Below are 22,480 nucleotides of genomic sequence, written 5' to 3' on the forward strand. Positions count from 1 at the left end.
ACACTACATCACTACTACACTTATTTCAAATATGTCATATTTATTACAAAGGATTCAATTTCAAATCAAAGCTGAATTATCATTTGTATTTTTAACTATTTGGAAATTTTCTTTTTGAATACTTAACAAAAAAGATGCATTTATACTGCATTCAGAATATAACACCCTGACTAAAGGGCATAAGCAATTAATTTAGCAAACAGAGAGAAAACTTGTCTTTTGAAAAAGCAAATAAAAACGCAGGCATAATGTCTTCAAATGTTCAGAGTATCAGCAGGAAATTAGAAATAAAAGGTCTAAAATAAAGTTTTATGTGGTTGCCATGAAACAAAAGAAATGTTACTTTCGCATATGTGTTATATAAATCTATTACAGAATAACTACAGGTGCTGAAGATTATGAAATCATATCAAATTGTGTATTAGTAAACATTTGATTGGAAAACACAAATTTCTCACCCTGCCACTAATTTACATAAATATGTACATGTGCACATCTGTTAATTGACCAATCACGTGAAGATGCAAAATATATCACATTTTAAAATATCACCAAACACTAACTGCTTCTAAACTGAAGTGTGACGGCACTGACAGAAAAGCTGCAAGTACAGTTACGTTTGAGTAATGTATCCATCAACGTTGAAAACATCATTTATTCATCATCTCAAATGTATCAAATCATGCTTTTGAAGTACAGTATACTTGCTTGTTTGCAAGATATTACTACAGAAGCAAGTAATCCGTAAACTAAGATAGACACAAACTAAAACTATTGTTGTTATATGTGGTAGTTTACACAAGTGGGTAATAGCAGTGACTTGGTTAAATGCGGATATAATCAACCTATATAATCAAGATAATGTAAACACTGAATGAGGTTGAATGTCCAGCCACTTGACAAATGAAAACTTGCTGTCAGAGAAGCTGACCTACTGTCAATGTAATCAATGGTTTTAGTTTGCGTCTGTGCCAGCTTGTCGATAGCTGACTTGCTTTTGTTTTATCATCTTTAATATATTGCACAAGCCAAGTTGTAGTGCTTGAACTGAAATATCAATATAGATTTCTGGTTTTACCCTGAAGTCCTTGGTGACAACTTTTTGGTAAATTTCACACCCCCATACCCCATATCTATCACTGGTATATAGACATGGTGGGAGTTGCACTGATGTTGGCTTACATGGACTTCCTTGATTGATAGCTTTTAGATGTAGTTTTTACATTTTAGAAAAGACATTTTTACAACACAAAACAGAGTGATCATAAATACATATAGGGTTTTTCTCAATAAAATTAACAAGAGTGAGATGCTTTCTCTATGCCAAAGTAAATGAAATGAAGAAGTCTGAAGACTTTTGACTGTCATACAACATATTGATTTTGACAAAAAAAGAAAAAAACATCTCCTCTCATCTAACACAAGTGTCTACATAGTTTTATGTAGCATCAACTATTTGAAGCTGTAGTTTATTCTCGACGTAAATTATCCAGTCTGGCTTGAAGGTCGGCATCTGCATCACTAATTGCTGCTGCCTGTGGCTCCTTAGCTGCAGCCCCACCAACTGACAATTTGCCACCAGTTGCAGGCAAAACTGAAAAGAAAGCAGAAATACAATATTTTACACATGTACATAGTAACAACTCACAACAATACACACATGTATAATTACATGTAAAGACCTTTGTACATGTACAATATCATATCTCACCTTACTAATTATTATCTCAACATATATAATCTATTTGATAAAACATAAGTCAGTGTGTAATTCTCTTTTAGTTTCCACTCTTTACTATTATTTCACATTTTGCAATATATTTACTTAAACAGTGATGACATAGCTCTAATCAAATAGCTACAATTCATGTACTTGGATATCCAACAGAATAATACGCTGAGCAAGTTCAGATATTAGAATACTGCTTACCTGCCAAGTCATCTGTAAGTTGTAAACCAAGTTCATCCAAGACCTGAGATACAATGGCATCACTGTGAAGACAAAGAATGTGAAGATAGATATAACTTGTGTGATGTCATAGTGTAGTATCATGCTATGATGTCATTTGTGTGATATCATTGTACAGTATGTTACTTGTATACATCATTTATCTGATGTCATGTAGTATGTATGATGTCATTTGTATGACTATGATGTCACTGTAAAGTACAAATGATATCACTCTACATAAACTGATAGTAAAACATACAACAGTATGCATCTATCAATGGCTGATTATACTGCCACCTAGTGGTCAGCTGTTAAACTAAGGAATTTGTCATTCTCATGAGAATCAGCGACAAGACAGAGTGAAATCCCAATGCTACAAAACTTGTGTCTGATAACCTCTGTATAGTCATTTGATCTTACCAAGCTAATGAACATTTTTGGTCATACAGTAGTTTATTGCATAAGGATGGTTTGCAGTCAACAATAGATTAGTTTGCCAACTTGATATATTCAGCCAGTAATGACTACATAATATTACACATATCATACCATATCATATCATATATCATATCATATATCATATCATATATCATATCATATGTCATATCATATCATATCATATCATAATTACTTTTATGATTTTCAGAGTTTAAGATTTGTTCTGTTTTCAGAAATTACTTTTACTATAGCTATACAATTCTTTTTATCGATTGTTGTCTTTTTCCAGACTTTTTAATCATGTAGCTCATTCTATTTGACAATTAATGGTCACCGTTTTGAGTTGAAAATAAACTTTTATTATCATGATTATTATTATTATTATTATAAAAAAGTAAATGTTTCCATGGCAACTGGATAACTTCCTACCTTTCTTCTTCATCATCATCATCTCCCATAGCATCATCAATTGCATCACTCATCATTTCTTCCTTCATGTCCATAATCTCAGATTGTTTCTCAAATTCCATCATGATCTTTTGTATTTGTGGAAGTTTCAGCTGTAGGTGACAAGAACAATCATTGACAAGCATTATGGTAAAGATCTCAAAGAGTTATTACACTATCATTTATGAAACTGACAAACTACTTAGATACTATGATATACTGCACTCGTCCTGATATTGTTCAAACAATGTATATAAATAATTTGATAACATATATTTTAGTATCTTTCTGACTGTCATTATACGATGTATGATTATGTTATCACTTATCTTAAATCTCTTGTGTCACTAATGTACATTTATTTTCTTTCTCAATTTTATCTCCTTACAGAAATCAACTGCTTATACACCATGTACATACAAATGACTTATTTTGGGGGAGAAAGTCTTGTTCTCTATATTTTCCTGAGTTCACTAAAGAGTTTATTGACAGATTTGACATCGATACCATATGTCAGGTATTGACTTATATATAGAGAGGAGTGCCAGTTTAAGGTACAGAGGTATTGTTTACTGTATCAGACTGACTTGTGGATTGAATTTTTTGTGATTGTAGATAGCAAGTATGGGAAGGAATGGTTAAGCTTTCATATGTGAGAGTAACATCACTGTAGAAATAATCTTGTTTACATGGGTACAACAATCTACTTAATTCCTATCGGGGGTGGGGGTGGTGGTGATGATGGTGGTGGTGGTGGTGGTGGGGTGGCTGTGTTAGGAATTGAAAAAGAATGCATCTATTGCATCTAGAACCTCTCCTAAAACCATCGCTAGATTATGATGCTGATGAAAAGTCTGCACAAATTTTACTTAACTTTCAAGAATGCCTTGAATGAAAATATTATACAGACTGATGTTAATAGATTACTGGTACTGGTTTCTAATTCTTTTGCCAAGTTAACATCACTTATTGAAATAAACTGGAAATTGGATGATATGTTTGTGATCTATGATCTTAGTAGAAATTGGTAAGCTATTTGTGAATTTTCCTTCATGACTAAACAGTCTTCTGCTTAGTCCATCTAGGAGCACGTACCATAATGGTACACGTCTATTTTGCATTTGAATGTGCCAACTCAATACTCAATGTATAAATCACCATGACAGAGTAAATGACAGGTTCTGAGTAGAATTTACATGTTTTTCTAGAAGTCATAACATTCAATGTTATTACATCAGTCACAATTATATTATCTAGATGATGACAGTTACCCATCTTGTGCACACTGTACCCAGATGTTTATTACTAATATTACCTGTTTGATTTATACCCTAACTTCATTAATTTCTGTCACCGTTATATAAAAAATGGACACAAACGCGAACACCAAGACATATGTACCAGTAATCTATCAACATTTGTATGCACACTTTTGTACGACTATAACTTGGATGACTCCCTTTATGTGCTGCCACAAAATGTAAATTACCTAGAAGAAAATTTCATCATAATATTTTTACCTGTTTATTCATTGTCTGCATGGCTTTCGTAACTCCCTTCATGGCCTTAGCCATCTCATTGTTAGATCTGAGAGTCTGAATTTTCAGTGACACTGCCTGTATGTTTGCCCTCATCATGATGAACTTCTTTACATATCGTCTTGTCCTCACTAGATCTTTGGCCATGATTTTGACTGCATCCTGTGAATATCAAACAATATTAGAGAATCACCATATGAACAGAGTGCCAATTCAATTTCTACATCACCTATACCTGTGAACTTAGATATCAAACCATAGGCAGGATTTTACAGTTTTTTCTAAGTTGTTATGGTTTCACATGAAACAATAAAACATACTTAAATCAATATTATCTATTGGCATAACTCTTATCTATCTAGTCAAACATTACAATTATTAATGATTTCATACCTTAGTTTATTTGACAGTATAACTATATGTCAACTCATCAGAACTAAAATCCCTTTTCTTCTTTAATTTCTTACAACACACCTTGTGAAAAGTTCAGTTCTGATTAGAATTAAAATTAAGGTTTGGTAAACAATTGTCTTGTAGAAAAACTTGGGAGAAAAAATGGGTCCTCAGCAGTGTGCCCTCTCATGGAACAATATGGGAGGCGGGAGACTATACCAAAAGAGCATGATATACCAGGGTGCAAAAACATTAAAGCAGGGGTGTACTATGTGGTGACTCACAAGAAATGCCAGTTTTTCTCATTTTGACTCACAACAACAAAATTTGGCTATGATTAGCGGACACACAGGTCCTCAGGAAAGATCCTCTCTACATTTATAATCCCTATGGTGCCACTAACAGGATAACACTAATGTGAGAACCGGGGAATGAAAACCTGGCCTTTAAAAACAATATTTATCTATTTTGGGAAAATGAACCTTCAATTCCATGTTGCATGGCTTGCCATAATGATACTATTCCCAATTCACACATGCAGAAAGAGCAATCCAAGACATTGTGTCTGGATCGAGACATGTAAGTCAAGTTTGCACATATTCATGTTTTAGCAACCCATTCATGTACCATTTGTCCAAGTTTAGCCATTTTCTTGATATCTGCAATGATTTTCTTTTCCTGTTGTTCCATTTTTGACCTTTCTCGGTCAAGATCTCTCATGGCTCTGTTCAGAGCTCGTTGATTTTGTTTGAGCATCTGCTCAGGAGTCTTCCTACTTCCAAATAACCACTCTAAAGGCATCTTGACTTTGTATGTAATTACACTAGGAAAAATAGAAAATAATCAACAGTAATAAATATCATTGTGTAATTCTGAACCACGTTACTGTCCTTGAATCTGAATACCGAACCATGAATGGGTGATACTTTCATGACTGAACTGTCTGCAAATTGCACATACAATTTACAAAGTGGGAAAGGTGTTCCCGACAATCCATATTATTTGACGCAAGATGTCGACACACTAAATAACCAAAACAATACACCTGTTTACATATGCTTATGTTTTCATATGTTCTAGAGCCGTGTGACCTATATAATTTGCAGTCTAAAGTTGTACTATTTCTCAGGTCATGTCCAACAGTCAGCAAGAGCAGAACATCATCATTTCGTCCATTCACTAATCGATGAATATTTCATTTGTTTTATCCAAAATTTGGCCTATTAAACATATTCAACATTAGCATCATTCAGAATATAAATAAGTTTAGTCGAATAAAATGAACACCAGGGTACAAATGTAAATATATGTACCCTTCATATTGCTTTTGAATGTCCACTTCCTGTTTTGAAACATATTAAGCAATCACTTTCCGAAGCAAATTACATACCTATCAAATATAAAAGTCGAAATAATTTCAGTTCAGCCTCTTGGTTGGTGACTGCAATTCAGACTTGGAACTACGCTTACAGATTAACGAAAAGTTACGGTCTACACGGGTGTATTACTCATGATCACAAGAAAATACGACAGATATGAGTTATTCTGTTTACGTAGTTCAGCGTAGATGTCTCGTGGTGGCGCCCTTCATCAGCTTGAACAAAGATTCGGATGCAGCTTCGGATTCGGATTCGATATCACTGCACTACGGGGCAACAGCGTTGTAGTGGTAATGTGTTGCAAATTAGTCCCCTCCCCCTTAAACATTGTTACGTTTTCTTATCTTAGACTTACGAGTATTCAATATCAGCTACATCTTTAAAAATCAACAGTGAAGAAATGAAAACAAATTGCAACGACGAGAAATAGATGACGATCGGTAACAAAACAATATTCAAAGTTACTGTTTAAGCTAGTTTAAGCTTATATCTAAATAAAGGGCCCATACAGTGTAAGTGATGTTTGTGTGTTATCTTTTTGGTGTCTATCTCAACATGAAACTTTGTGACCAGTCTCACTGATCTTGATAGTTCATTTAATAGTTTTGACCCGGTCTAGGGAAAAGTAATAATAATAATGATAATAATAATAAAACATTTAATAACGCAATATATATCCACAATATATATATATATATATATATATATATATATATATATATATATATATATATATATATATATATATATATATATATATATATATATATATATATATATATATATATATATATATATATATATATATATATATGGAATTTACATGATATGTCCTAAGTTGCATTAGCCGATCCTTTAAACTAAAAAATAATGTTTGTAGTAGAAAATTGCACTGGAGTCCCGGAACTAAACGTAATTCCCCATTCTTATAGACTGACCTATAACACTTCAAATTCTATAGTTGGGTAAAATTTCCCATGTTGGTGAATGATTGGCCTGCTATAAAAGGGCGGTCCTTGCATACACAAGACACAACTTTCCAAAGTTTGCGAATTCTCTAGAATTTGTCCAAGTCATCAGCCAAGTAGCTCACGCTTAGATTAACTGAATCGAAAGTGGTAATTTAATTGAAAGTCATCTTCATTTTGAGCTGAGACTAAAAGATAGCGATTGACCATGAAGAAAGAAGTGTTTGCAGTCATTGTCAAAGCCAGCTTTGGTAGACTCATTTATCTCATACATGGAATGTTAGCGGTGTGGAGAGTTACGGTCATGAAATCAGACCCAACATATTGGGCTTTATCAACGCCTTTATTTCTGATGTTCATAGAAGGTGTGATCACACTAAAGCTGACATGCGGAGAATGGAAATGGTAATACATTCTAATATTTGTATTATGCTTAAAGTTTTGTTTATTTTGCATATTTAAAATATTTTTGAAATCGAGTAACCAGTCGAGTTATGGCTATCATATTCTCACATTATTGCCAGGCAGATTATATTAATTCACCTTTTCATCAATGATATCAAAGACGCAATTTTGTCCAATTATTGTAATAGCTGATTCGATGTCTGTAGATACTGTAAAATTTTGCTTGCTGTTCACAATTGTCCAAATCATACAACTTACAATTTTGTAGTTGAACAAGCATCGTGGTTTCTCAAGAATTGTAACAGTTATCAGTGATCATTACCACATTTATCTATGCGTTTTTTTAATATCAAATATATAGTTTCAAAGTGCGTAAAGGTATCCTTTAACTATCACACGGTGTATGAAACTGCTGGGTCGTTATGTTGTTATAGATAAGTGTTAATGTTATTATTCGATGGACTATTCTATATCAGTTTGCTGCGCGTCAAAAAGTTAGTGTTTTACAATGTAATCGACCATTCAGTGCTCCAGATGAGAGTTTGTTCCTGATCAGTCAATTCACTTGAAGTCCACAGTATTGTACAGATGCTCACATTGACACAATAACAATGGTAACAAGGAGGTAATGTACTTTCTCTGTAGAGATAAATTCCCATCTAAATCAATGAAGTAGAAACATGTTTATCTGTGTCTACAGAGTTCAGTCATTAGGTATGGGTACTTGATAAATCACAGACTAAAACAAACTATGCCCAAGGGCAAACAGAGGGATCGAAACAGAGGTTTGAATAAGCATTTGATTTCGAAAGTTTGTGCGTAGGCCTAAATCTGGCCTGGCAATGTACGAGTAGGCTGCCAGAGTTGTTTCTTATTAGTAAGCATGATAAATTGACCAAGTATGAGAACAGACAGTCTTCTTCATTATCCACTCTTCTACGAACTCTGTCACAGTGTATATTGCAAAGGTCGAACAAAAGAACATAGGTACACACTTATGGATCTATTCACATGCATTTGACGGTTTCTCATTGAAACTGGACTAGGCGTAACCGTGTGCAATATACGAAACATAAATCTTCAGTATATTCACAAAAGGATGGAGAGGAACTGTGGTTCTCGTCCATACGCCAGTGAACACAGCCCCGGAAACAGCATAACAAAATACAAACAAATACAAAAACAAATTTGAGAAGACACCGTATAACAAATAAATACTACACATATATAGATATTGTAACAATGTACTTGCATAGCAACACTACAATCACCAAGACAAATAGATAACTTCGTTTGTTATTGAAGTGAAAACATTAGGGGTAACTATAAACAGTTGAGTCTCCCCTCAACCTTTCATGTATTACTATAACACCGTATACATATTGTAAACATGTACTGTTTCATACAAAATACGATCATCTCAAATAGAATTGCCCGGTCACCTCTCAAGCCCTGACTTGTGTGGCCATAACACTTGAGGTGTTTCGGACTACACGGGGCGGCAAAGAGTTCAATGTAAGGTCGTACACAGAGGTCGTACAGTGCACGACGGGAGAATCAGTTTATGTGGATGGGCTTCTGGCACAGTCGCTTATGGGCTAATATTGTATTCAAGGATGTTCTACGTTCCTACTATCAGGGACGTATACACAGATCAGGAGAGGTCACGCATTCATGAGTGCGTAATAAGCTTCCAATCCCTCTGTTTATATGTCCCTGTTACTATAAAAGAAACGCACTCTTGGGTATTTACGAATGTTCTAAAAATACTGTAGTCGGTGTCGCTCCCATAAAAGCGACATTGTTTCGGGCACAGACAACCTTGTTAGTTGTCTGTGTTTCGGGCCTTGCGCGCGCTTAAGCACGAAGAATCAATGAGTGAGTGAGTGAGTGAGTGAGTGAGCCTGAGTGAGTGAGTGAGTGAGTGAGTGAGTGCGCGCGTGCGTACATATGTACGGATGCATGCTATTGTGGATATACTGGGACAGGTATATGTAGTGTGAACCTGCTATTATATATTTTATTATATATTAAATATACCTCCGCGTAGGTCTTTTTTTGTCCAGCCCATGCAGCCGCAGTTCGTTGGGGAAACAGAAAAATAACGTAACCCTTCCTACTTCAGTGATGACAAATGCAGGGCCAAGCATGAACAAGCAAATGATACCCCCCCCCCCCTCTAAAGTACTAAAGAAAAAGAACAATAACTGCCATCAATAGTGGCAGGTTTGTTGAGAATTAAAAAACAAAAAGCAAACAAACAACCCCCAAAAATAAACAACATAAAAGAAAAACGCGCGCACCGTCGCACCATTCTAGACAAACTGTCCTCACCAGAAACGTATCTCTTTTTTTGGCCTGACTTAACTTGGCATGGCATGGATTTACCTTCATGTGTTTATGTTATGTTATTTTAATCACAGTCCCTCTATCACTTTGTTTTAATCAATCAATCAATCAATCAATCAATCAATCAATCAATCAATCAATCAATCAATCCAACGGTCATGTGGACGAGCAGTAACACTGGTGATTTACATCGTACTCCGTCTGCAAGCAGGAATACAGACAGTCCTCCTCCTCCTAGTCCTGGACGGTGTAAGGGAGAAGGGAGGGACAATTGTCAGAATCAAGTCCAAAATTACTCCGTCTGCAAGCAGGACTACCCTTCTACTAGCACACTGAGTATTAAAACTGGATCTCTATTCTGACTCTTGTCCAAGTAGAGAAACAGTCAGAATTAATCGTCGGCTGCAAGCAAGACTATTTTACGATGCGAGAAGAATGTTAACAATACCTGGGGACGATCTGCATGGTCTTTTCAGATAACAATCCGCTAATTAAAACATTCATCAATCATCTACATGATGGAAGAAAGTGTAGGCTCTTGAGGTAATACAGGAGGGTCAGGGGTCACGTAAGGACAAAAATAGTCCGTTGAAATGATTTGTGTTGTCGTTTTGTATACATTGGAAAGTTTTCAAGTCAAATTGTACACAATGCATGCAATAAAAGAATGCATGGGAATTTGACGCCCTATGACTTGGGACAAGTGAGTCTTTCAGTAGTTACCCCATTTATTTAAAGTTAAAATTATTATCGTAAACAACAACCTGGCAACATGTTAAGGGTGTAAAATTCTATCGTGGGAACACTGCGAACTGCACGACTAAAAATAGCACAACATAATCAGCAACTGGCTTATTATATGCATTATATTGTGATAATAATAGCAGTAAAGGGAGCTGTCATTTTTTACGGGGGGGGGGGGGGGTTCGGGCATTCGAAAATTCCACATACACGGGGAGAGCCCTCCCCATCCTGTACAGTTACTTCAATATGGGTACTTACCATCAACACTAAACCAGATAACCGGCAGTCACGATCGTGTTGTCATTCAGTGTAAGCACAGAAATCTGTGCTGCGGCAATGATGTCATTAAAAGCTGCAGGCTGATCAAATTGGACGGTTGTAAGAGCAACGTAAAATACATTAGATATCACGTACGTCATAATTATGTATACTTGTAGGTAACCTCAAATGAAGTTTACAGTATTATGGCAAAGTCGCAAGTAATGTTGCGAATTTTCAGAGTAAACGACTACTCCTGAGGTTGAATTTGGTTGAAAGCCACAAACCATGACAAAATAATTCAAAGCGCCATCCTTTCAGACCATCAGGATTTTTAAGCCACCCCTTTGCATCCATGTATTTTCACCTCAGCCACACGAATTGTGTTCGTTGCCTTAGAAATGATGTTATTAATTACCGTCACCAATGCATATGAGTTATTTACTAGAGAAGCCATACAAATACGCCACTCCCGCCCATGTATATTTGTGGCTCTGCTTGTCTATTTATCCGTCTGTCAATCTGCATTCTGACTCAGTGTCTATGTATGTAAGTATGTATGTATGTATGTATGTATGTATGTATGTATGTATGTATGTATGTATGTATGTATGTATGTATGTATGTATGTATGTATGTATGTATGTATGTATGTATGTATGTACGTATGTACGTACGTACGTACGTGTGTGTGTGTCTGTCTGTCTGTCTGTCTGTCAAGCTGCCCGTCTGTCTATCTCCCCCTCTTTCTCATCAGACACACCTCGCGATATGCCAATACATCGATGTCTTGCCATCATAAAAAAAATCGCTACCTTTTGGGCTTGCTAAGTCTAGTTCCCATGCAGTACCATTACGATTATTTTATACCTTCACTCACAGTATAGTCATAGCTGTTGCTCTAGAAGTCCTAAGATGCAATTTAAAATTCATCCACAGCCACACAGTCATTAACATCATGTCTTTGTTAATCAATCACACAATTCTAACCAATAATACAGTCCCTCATAAAGTTAGTGTTTTATTGGGGCAGTTACATATTGTCCAAATATGTGGTTAAACCACAGTTGGCATCCAAACTAGGCTTGACAAAGACGGGTGATATTCCTGCGTTCAAACAGTGAAATTCATTCTGTAACATTTTGAGATTTGAGAAAATTTGTATTTTTGACCTATAGATGTAAATGTCCACAAACTTAAGTTAATTAAAGGTTAATTACGCATGTACTTTACTCCAGGACTGTGAGATGCTGGTCACATCGTGAGGTTCACTGACGACAGCAGGCTAACAGCTGGGGGCGATCCACAATTATTTTTGTTTGTAATTTCTAAAAACATGCACCAGGATCATACATGATTAATTCCTTTTCGGCGTCACTATAGACCTAATTTTTCTTTTATTTTGTCCGTAGGTTTAGTCCGAGTACCCTTTTATACCTAACCTGTGTTATTCCAAGTGTCTGGGTTATGGAAGAAGAATTCATATCGAGGCGTAATATCCAACGAGAAGAATCTGGTTTTGATGGATGTGACATTTCCAACGCCAATATAACTCACGTATCGAATGTAAGTTGAGCGATCTTTCTAGATGGCTAGTAACAAGACTGTCGGTCACAACACGTCTGCTATTTCCAGGCAATACACATTTGTCACAGATGACATATTTATATTTCAGTAAACTTAATATTTTAACAACATCGCATGGCCTAGTTTGACTGAAAGGTCAATAGACTGTCTCAAGGATATTGGATTTAGACCACACAGGATTCCAAGCATACTCGAATACATGAGACGACGGTCTGCATTTCATAAATATCTAGTATTCATAGTGATCATTCATCAATGTTTTAAAATTACTTTTAGGGTATTATAACGCCCATGAAAACTCTATATGGAGTGCATTAATTATGTGGCCATTGGCCATGCGTTATGTATATTTAGACTTTAAGGACGTCACAATAAAGCACACTGAGACAGGCACTTCAGGTCAGATTTGGCAAGAGGACTTGGCTTCGCGGGAAGTCAATGAACGAGGCACTATGCTGGGTGCTTGCCTTCGTCTCGAGTGTAGATTTACACACAAACTGTGTAGTCTGAGCTAATTCCCTTTAAAGTTCAAGTGTGATCCTGGTACGTACATACAGAAGTTGAGTCAGATATGAGATATGAGAGTGATTCGGGTGTTATTACTTGGTCTATCAGCTGTGTGCGAAGAACAGTAGTAATATTGGTGGCGATCCGGGGCTTGAACAACAGAAAGTAATATTAATGGAAATCCGGGGCTTGAACAACCATTTGTGTGTATAATGAACCAAGTTTGAACCTTACGAAGACTTACCGACAACCTTTAAGAAGAAAAGCACAACCCCACTGGGTGAGTAAAACAAATTAACACTGTAACGAAGAAACAATGATGGAAATCTGGCCTTGCACGAGAAGAAAAAGTTTGTACAAAAAAAAAGGGATGCGGAGAAGATTCAAGGACTTTTCGAAAGGAAACTTTAACGATTATGTTCCAATGGTGGGAATCCTACACGAACTAGAACTGATAACATCGCAGTAACGGAATATAAAATTGCAGAAGGAGAGAATGTGCCGGAAAGCGTCGACTTTTAAATAACTATGACAAACTTTGAAGTGAAGCCATCAACGCGACCAACTGACATTCGATTGCTACAAGGACGAGTAGTTAAAGAACAGTTTAATTTCAAAAATAATATCGGACGCTTATCCAGAACGCAGCAGTTTGCATGTGAAGTACATATTTAAGACTTTTGATGGACAAAGAACAAGCCGGTAGTAAAACTTTTTTTAAAGATTGACATTATTATTATTGCTCAATTCATTTTTATTCACGATCAGCGAGTTTGTTACTGTGTGTACAAAGCTAATCATGAGAGACATGTGTAAGAAATAATAAGTGTATGCTCGATTTAGTTTGACGACGAACAATTCTGGGAATCTATTTTCTTACCACAACCATTTCAGTGATGCTGTTTTACATCTCAATGGTCGCGTACAAGCAGGAAGAATATTATTGATTTATCTATGGAGAAAATTTTAGTTTTAATAAGGATATTTCTTGAAGTATGGAGTATTGGAAACTCCTTGAAGTTTTGTTGACTCTGAGTTGTAGTGAGCCGAAAACGCTACAGATAAATGCGTTGCTCACACGTTGAGTATGATTTTGTGATGTAAGGTTCCTATGGTAAAGGAAGGAACCATGTTGATATAGTATTTTATTGAATCTGCAGTACAAGATAAATATTTGATTTTCAAAATTTGAGTGTAAAACAGAGATCCGACCGAAATGAGCTGTGTTATTGTCTATACAAATTTCCTTTCAAATTCCGCAAGAATTTATGAAATTCCTCAGAAAGGACCATTATCACTTGAGCTGCGTGCATAATTTCTAGTGGTATTGATTCAAAGGGCATATTGAATTGCAATGAGAAAATTGCCAACCTACTTATGGTCGATCAGATTACTTGTAATGAAAACTAAATTGACTTATTGGATTAATATTAATGGTCTTAATAGTTCTGTACAAGTCGTTAACATACTGAAGATGTCAAATTTTAAACATGGATGAACAGCTAAGATGCCTGTAATGTTTAAATAATGACGTAGGGTTTCTTACACGACAATGATTGTGTTGGCGCATGACTTTTCTTGATGACTGTAACAGCTGATTAGTTAGTGTAACTTAAGGATAGCTGTAAGACAATACATTTAGGACAGTGTTCTTGATAGCTGATATCAGGGTGAAATCACAAGTTACTAGACTTAGATTACTTGAATAACATTGACTGGTTAATTTTGACTTCAATAAACACAGACGACTTCAATGACATAAATAGTTTATCACACACTTTTATGCTACGCCATTTTTCATAATATTGATTTCGTCTGCAGTTAAAGATTCAATTTGGAATATGATCACGAATATGGCATGCTGACCGTTTGTCAGTGACAATTTTCAATATTGGCGTGATAAAATATTTAAGAGTTAATATTTATTCATAGCATAGATATTTAATGTCATCATTTGATTTTACGAGACAGATACCTACATTCCTTTCAGATAGGAATACTTATGTTATAATTTAGTTATGTACACGATGAATCGGGTATAACTTGGTCAACATTAAAACATTCTCCTATTTATATTTCTTTATGTTCAACTTTTAAATGCTGCAGATATAATATTCCTAGCAAAGTTCTTTAGACCTGAGAATTCTATTGATGACTGTACTTGTCTGGTAGTGTTAATGAAAATAGAGGGGGCCCGAACAGTACGTTATGGATGGTCATATCTATCAGTATGATTGTGTGAATGATTGAAAAAGACTGGCCAGTCGAACGTATGTTTGTGATGTGATTGAGAAGTACACAATTCAATAGCCAACTCAGGATATAATTATTCTACGATTCAATTTTCTAATTATCTGTGATGTCTCTCTTTGATGTCATTTATTCATTAAAGTACATGTTGACGAAACAAGTATATCTGGTTCGGAATTTGAGATTTTAGCAATCTTAGTTTTCAAGGGTCGTATAAATTTTACATTTCTAACACTTCATACGAAACAGCATTAATTACTTCTAAGACTTTTCAATATTTTCAATTTTCATTTATGAAGGGTAAATTATTTTTTAGATATTTTAGTCTGTAACGAGGGCGTTACAAATTTTGGAAAGAGGGGAAAGTGTCACAGATGACATATTTATATTTCAGTAAACTTAATATTTTAACAACATCGCATGGCCTAGTTTGACTGAAAGGTCAATAGACTGTCTCAAGGATATTGGATTTAGACCACACAGGATTCCAAGCATACTCGAATACATGAGACGACGGTCTGCATTTCATAAATATCTAGTATTCATAGTGATCATTCATCAATGTTTTAAAATTACTTTTAGGGTATTATAACGCCCATGAAAACTCTATATGGAGTGCATTAATTATGTGGCCATTGGCCATGCGTTATGTATATTTAGACTTTAAGGACGTCACAATAAAGCACACTGAGACAGGCACTTCAGGTCAGATTTGGCAAGAGGACTTGGCTTCGCGGGAAGTCAATGAACGAGGCACTATGCTGGGTGCTTGCCTTCGTCTCGAGTGTAGATTTACACACAAACTGTGTAGTCTGAGCTAATTCCCTTTAAAGTTCAAGTGTGATCCTGGTACGTACATACAGAAGTTGAGTCAGATATGAGATATGAGAGTGATTCGGGTGTTATTACTTGGTCTATCAGCTGTGTGCGAAGAACAGTAGTAATACATTGAGCTATTCCGGAAATGATAGTTTTTTTGACATTTGTTTCGTTATAGTATTTTCTCCACAAAGTAAAGTTTTCAATGTTGAAGCATGAGGTATATATACCTCCATCATGTGTGCTTTCATTGAAATTTATGTTATGATATTATAACATCGAATTTTCTCCGATATAAATTCTTGTGCAAAATATCAAACGAAGCAAACGAATGTTGCCCAAAAGCTGTTGATTATATAGTACAAACGGGGTTACTTTGGCGTTTCGTTCATAGTGCACGATGTTTGTGCGTTAGTGCATGTACTGTTGTACATTGAAATTAGACGTCAACTTTTACTTGTGAAACAATAACAGCGTGTATTGCAACCATACACTCTCCCCATGTTTCTCTTTCTGTTTGATAGTTACCATTGACAGACGTTGAGATTAGTGACGAGGCTGCTGTCCTTGCCATCCATCAAATGTTACTCTTTCTACTTGTTCTGGGTAGATGGCTGATGCCGGCCGGTAACGTTTCAAAAGATCAACTTTCTCAGTTATTGCTGGTGTACATTGGCATGGCAGCAGATATCTTGGAGTTTGCAACGGAAGGTGTGAAGGAACCATCCGTGAAGTGTAGCATCGCACTACTCTATGCCGTCTTGGGGCTATGGGCTTGGAGTCTTCTGCAATTTACGCTCCTCTATCCTGCTGCTGATAATGCCTCGGATGAGGAGAGGAAGACGCTGAAATGTTCTTTCAACACAGAGATGTGGGAAATTGCTACAACGTCCATCATGCAGGACTTACCTTTCCTGATCATGCGCCTGTTTTTGTTGATCAAGTACGACTCAATCAACCAAATGATGATATTTTTCATCTGTAAGAATATCTTAGTTTTGATGTTACATATTTATCGCATGGCTGTAATATTATTACATGTAAAAGATAATAACACTGATGTTGTACCCTTGGCTGAAAAAGTAAGCCCTGATGATAATGAAAATGTTAAGGGGGGTGAAAATAACATTGCATGAAATGTATGAGTAAGTCTACAAAAAGAGAAAAAAAACACCATATGAATGGATGATTTTCCATCTGAATGAGCTTCATATGATCTCCATTCAATAGTTTGTCCAAATATAAACAAGACATTCTCTATTCACTACACATCATTAGATTGTCATTAACATTAAAAACATAAAATTAAGCAAACTTGTTTTATAAGAACTAAGGATAATTATGCAAAACAGCATAGTTATGCTAATACTACTCAATAGTTATGCAAATAATATTATAGCATATATTGATGTGAATTGCTTCATAAGAATTCAAGAAAGCCCTATTAACAACTATGTATATTAACATTAACCAGAATGCCTTCCGTAAGGGCAAAGTCTCTAGATTTTCGTTCCTACACACTATAATTGTTGGAATGCAACAGAACATATGTGATTAATTATGTTTGAAGTATGTACCAAATTGTATAAAATTTGAAGAGTGCATTCTTAAGACTTAACCTAATTACCTAAAATCATTAATTATGCAAATGAGTCATTAAAACTAAAAGCTACATTATCAAACTTTATATGGCACATGGCTTTTGTTACCATCAACATATGTACCATATTAAAATGAATTTGAAGGGTGCATTCTAAAGATGTAACCTGATTACTGAAAATAATTAATTATGCAAATGACTCATTAACACTAAGTGTTACATCAGTAAGCTTTATGAGACATGTGCTCCCTGGTATGAATGTATGTACAAAATTATATAGAACTTGAAGGTTACATTCTTTATGTTTTGCCTAATTACTGAAAAACCATTTATTATGCATATGACTCATTAAAACTAAAAGCTATATCAAGAAGCTTTTCAGGACGTGCCCTTTCTTATGTTTGAAATATGTGTCAAATTATATTGCATTTGAAGAGTGCATTAAGTTATAGCCTAATTACTTAAAATGGAAATGAGTCTTTGAAACTGCAAGCTATATTATCAAACTTTATATGACACATGCACTTTCTTATTATCAATGCATGTACCAAATTATATTGAATTTGAAGCATGCATTCTTAAGATATAGCCCAATTAAAAAACCACTATGTAAATATCTCATTAATATAATCATGGCATGGCATGGCATGGTTACCAAAACCTAATCAGTTCTAGCCATTACCCTTAAGAATATGTGCACCAAATTCGTTTGAATTGAGCCAGCCATTTTTGAGAAAACGATGACACAGACAGACAGACAGACAGACAGACAGAAAGACACACACAGACTTTTCATCCCTAATATATAACCTTCCTTATGGAAGGTAAACATAGTATGCAAATTTGGCCACTAGAATGCATTGACACCATGTTACTACCTGTATACATTATATTGTTCACAGGTGATGATATTGGGAAAATTTTGGTTACTTTGTGTTTTATGAAATGTCAATTTATAACCTTGTATTGTATTGTTGTATTTTCAACAAAAAACGCAGGATTTATAATCTGAGTTGTTGGCCATAATCTTTAGTATAGAACCATACACAAGGAAAAGATGATGTAGACTCGCAACCAGAGTATAAATTCCATATTCTTTGTTTGAAGACATTCAACTTGGCTTGCCTCAGGTATAATACTAAGTATACTTGTGGGTATTGTTAAATTTGAATACTGTTTGTGAGATTGTAATTTCACAGCAGTACATGCTGTATAATTTGATATGAAAAGCGGTGTCTGCAGATATGTCCAGATTTGTCCAGAGCTGAACACTCTCTTTTTGTTCAGTTGAACTACTAAGGGTCGAAACCAGTCGTTTTAGGGGTGAGGGGTTACACGCTCACCGTTGTGTGTTATGTAATACAGATTCAATTGAGGATGAATCTCACTTTTTATTTCACTGTCCATTCTGTCATGATTTATGAATGTACTTCTATATTAACTTACTTGAGTCATGTCCACATTTTGCAAACTTTACAGTCAGACAAATGGAACTTTATAATGACCAATAAGCCTAGAGCAACTAGTAAATTTATTTCAACAAGGCACACACCAGAAGGTGTAATCATTTCCATATTTCATCGTAGTACTGTTACTTTTCTTTACTTGTTACGATTGTGCACTTTCCATTTTTGCATTTCTTGAGATTAGTTATTTAATTTCTTAGTGACAAATAAGCCCGATTTGCTGGGTGATGTATTAACTTTGTTTTTTTATTGTCAATTTATAAATGTATATTCACATGTCACTATTATGAACAAATCTTACTTACTATGTAGTATAGTACAGTAGCACACTTGATTTAAAACTGTTAGTGTTAACTCATGATAGTTTAGAGCAAAGTGTGTACAGTGAATATGATATTCATTATCAAGGGTCACACTAGCTTGAAAGATCCAGTTGCTGTTTCTACTTTAAATGTAATTTGCACCAATCCACATGTGGTTACCAATGACTGGATCTTAGGGCCACACTGATGTAGCTATAAAGCAACAAATGTTAACATCTTAGCCTACATGTAGCTATCAGCCATACATGCTAATAACATAACTTGACAGTCAACAACATGTTGATGTGGCACCTTAGTTTAGCTGTCAGCAGCACATGCCAACACATTATTTTTGATATCAGCAAACACACTCTGTATTTTTCAGCTTAGCTATTAGCAACACTTTCTGACATCATAGCTTGGCTATCAGCAACAGATTGATGTAGCACCTTAGATTAGCTATCAAAAACATTCACTGACAGACCTAGTTATCAGAAACCCACTAAATCCTTAGCTTGGCCACAGACAACTAACACAGTTAGTTAGTTGTCTGTGGCTTGGCTATCAGCAACAAAGCATAGCTATGAGCAAATAACTGACATTGCACCTGAGTGTAGCAATCAGTAACATGCTGCTGTGAAACTTAGTTTTCCTAAACAAACTATCACGTTACTATAGGTACAAGTAACACATGTCAGCTTGAGTATTTTGGCATCTATGTCTAGCCCAGTCTGTCACATACAAATGGTAACTTACTACAGACTCCAGTTTAGAGTACAAATTTGCCAATCCATGTTGATAGTGAATATGTTCTTGATAGAGATGATTTTATTTTGATCATACAAATAAATATCATTTTAAATCTTCAATGAAAGGTACAGGATTGAAAAAGAAGAGAAAATAGTTTGAAAGGAGTGCATATATCATTTGTCTTCTTCATTGACAGTCTATATAGTGTTACTGTTCTTGCCTTCTTAGAAGTTGGTATAAGCCAGTATCCATTGGTTACCATTTAAAGGTCAGGAGTCATCAGTTTAGTACACTCAGAGGGATCGTTAAATCTTACAGCATGCATCACCATCACCATCACTTTGTTGAGGTGTTGATGGGTGTTGTCTTGCAAACTTAAAATATGTCATGGTTATTTGACCAGGTCAGCTACACTCGCAGGGATCATTACATTTTAGCTTGTTTTGCCAGTATTTATGTAGTTGTTGTGGTGTGTTGTCTGGTAAACTGTACATATCGTCATGACAGACATGGGCACACTGCCAGTGGTCATCAATCACATAGTGTGGATTAAGTGCTGCCAGCCAGATTCCAGTTGAGATATCTTCCCCTTGGTAAGGGTGTAAAATTCTTGCATTTTACAAAAAAGACAGAAAGAGACTTTAGTATGAGTTTCCCATCATAACAAGTTCAGATCTGAGTCTGAAATTCTGTTAGCCATACATCTCATCAGGTCTTTGTCCCTAAAAAGCCCATTTGTAATGTCTTTGACCACTGCCTTCATCATTCAAAATTCCAGCTCCAAGATACATTGTGTCAATTGATATAATTTCTTGGTTACTTTTTGACTTTTTTGCATTTGCCAGTATGCCTACAGCTTTTTACCCCCCCCCCCCCCCCCCCCCCTCAAAAAAAAGATAAAATCCAAGGCGTGGTCAGGTGACAATTACCTGTGCATCCCCTCCCTTGTGCATTGAACATACATGTGGAGACACACTATGTGTATTTTGGAACTGGCAACACTTCCATTTAACAAATTTTTTCAGATATTTTACTCCATCCTGCATCTTGTATCAAATCTTCATATAAATAAACTATGTTGTTATTTTAATATTAATGTACTTACTGCATATTATTGGCAATCCAGTGAACTAGATCAGCTGATAACACATAACCAGATCCGCATGCAAATGCAGGATATTCAGTAGCAGTATACTCTAAATCAGTCCATTTACCATAACTGTTCACTTGCCAATGTTTACGGAACTGACTCCACCAGATTTTAGTCTGGCCTTCAAACTTTATATGATCTATAGCCTGTGGATTGGGGAAAGGGACAGAAAGTGCAGTTTTACAATTGAGTTGTTTAGGGCTTTAACCTAATCTTAGATACACTTGGTCTGATTTAGATTGGGTGGTTTCTGTAGCATGTGAGATTGGGTACACTTTGACAAAGTATGAGAACATACATGCTGAAGTATAAAGTAGTATTTGACAAATTGTTTGTCTTATGATCTCTGTAATCAGAGTTATAATTATTGCATATTGCTAAAATCAGATGATTTAAAATTACAAATAAAAATGATGCACGTTCTTCTAATTTTCAATCTGTAAAATTCAGTTTCATTTTTGTGAACAATTCTTTCATTATTTGGTACACTTACTGTCAGTTTTGTATGCATCTTTCTATATCACTAATATTTATTATCAACATTTTACAATTTTACTAAATGTAGATTACATTCTGATCTTATTTGCTTTGCACAGTTCTTACAGTATACCCCCTACACCGTGAAATACAGTCGGTGGTGGTGTGCTGCAAATTTTTGCTCTTCACATGTTTCGTGTATATTGAATTTCATAGTCTATAAACAAAGTACCAAATGTATCAACAAAATAATAATATCTAAGTTTCATGGAATTCTTACTGTATATATAGAGTGATTGTTACTGATTTTGTACAGTTCTTAATAATATAGTAGTGTGGTTATATCAACTAGTTTAATACAATCTATTCTTTGGTTCATTCATTTACAATTAGGGTGTCCATACTTAATTCTATGGTTCTCATCATAACACCTTAGAAATGATGGATTGGTCGGTTAGTTAAAAATTTAAAAGAAAAAGAAAAAGAAAAAAAGGAAGAGTATGTGTACATGTTGGAAATACTGAATGACTTAGAAATGATAATTAAAGTAAGAATGAAACTTTGAACATTTGTTTCGTTAAATGTTCTGAATTTCAGCAATAAATGATAATTTTTGCTCAGATACAGATACAGCCCATGGGGTAGCCATCATACAATTGTCATTTGTTTCTAATCCTGCCATAGAGGGCAGCATTAAAAAGA

The 22,480-nt window shown here is 35.2% G+C and overlaps 3 protein-coding genes across 5 annotated transcripts in view; 1 reads left to right on the forward strand and 2 right to left on the reverse strand.

Moving 5' to 3' along the window:
* Positions 1 to 98: 98 nt before the first annotated feature.
* LOC144449079 (charged multivesicular body protein 2a-like) lies at positions 99 to 6,347 on the reverse strand. The gene is made up of 6 exons (XM_078139505.1): positions 6,158 to 6,347; positions 5,395 to 5,590; positions 4,357 to 4,536; positions 2,819 to 2,949; positions 1,931 to 1,992; positions 99 to 1,594 (listed from the first exon to the last, which is right to left on the reverse strand). The coding sequence occupies exons 2-6, from the start codon at positions 5,566 to 5,568 to the stop codon at positions 1,470 to 1,472; spliced, it is 672 nt and encodes a 223-aa protein (XP_077995631.1). The 5' UTR covers positions 5,569 to 5,590; positions 6,158 to 6,347; the 3' UTR covers positions 99 to 1,469.
* An 897-nt stretch (positions 6,348 to 7,244) lies between these two features.
* LOC144447156 (transmembrane protein 26-like) lies at positions 7,245 to 21,718 on the forward strand. Of its 2 annotated transcripts, XM_078137064.1 has the most exons (3): positions 7,245 to 7,519; positions 12,283 to 12,436; positions 16,558 to 21,718. In XM_078137064.1, exons 1-3 carry the CDS (start codon positions 7,323 to 7,325, stop codon positions 17,167 to 17,169), a joined length of 963 nt encoding a protein of 320 aa, XP_077993190.1. In that variant the 5' UTR covers positions 7,245 to 7,322; the 3' UTR covers positions 17,170 to 21,718. The 2 variants fall into 2 exon arrangements, 1 of the variants encoding a protein (XP_077993190.1); XR_013481999.1 differs by lacking the exons at positions 7,245 to 7,519; positions 12,283 to 12,436 and adding an exon at positions 12,530 to 16,063 and having other exon boundaries at positions 16,558 to 16,696.
* The window catches only part of LOC144447119 (UDP-GalNAc:beta-1,3-N-acetylgalactosaminyltransferase 2-like), a 33,344-nt gene continuing 30,296 nt past the window's right edge, over positions 19,433 to 22,480 (reverse strand). For both annotated transcript variants that reach the window (XM_078137034.1, XM_078137027.1), the window contains 2 exons: positions 21,257 to 21,447; positions 19,433 to 20,760 (listed from right to left, as the gene is read on the reverse strand). In XM_078137034.1, coding sequence (XP_077993160.1) covers positions 20,556 to 20,760; positions 21,257 to 21,447 — 396 coding nt within the window. In that variant the 3' untranslated portion in view covers positions 19,433 to 20,555. The remainder of the gene's footprint in view (positions 20,761 to 21,256; positions 21,448 to 22,480) is intronic.

This window comes from Glandiceps talaboti, chromosome 2 (assembly GCF_964340395.1).
Source record: "Glandiceps talaboti chromosome 2, keGlaTala1.1, whole genome shotgun sequence".
In the NCBI taxonomy this organism is placed as follows: domain Eukaryota; kingdom Metazoa; phylum Hemichordata; class Enteropneusta; family Spengelidae; genus Glandiceps; species Glandiceps talaboti.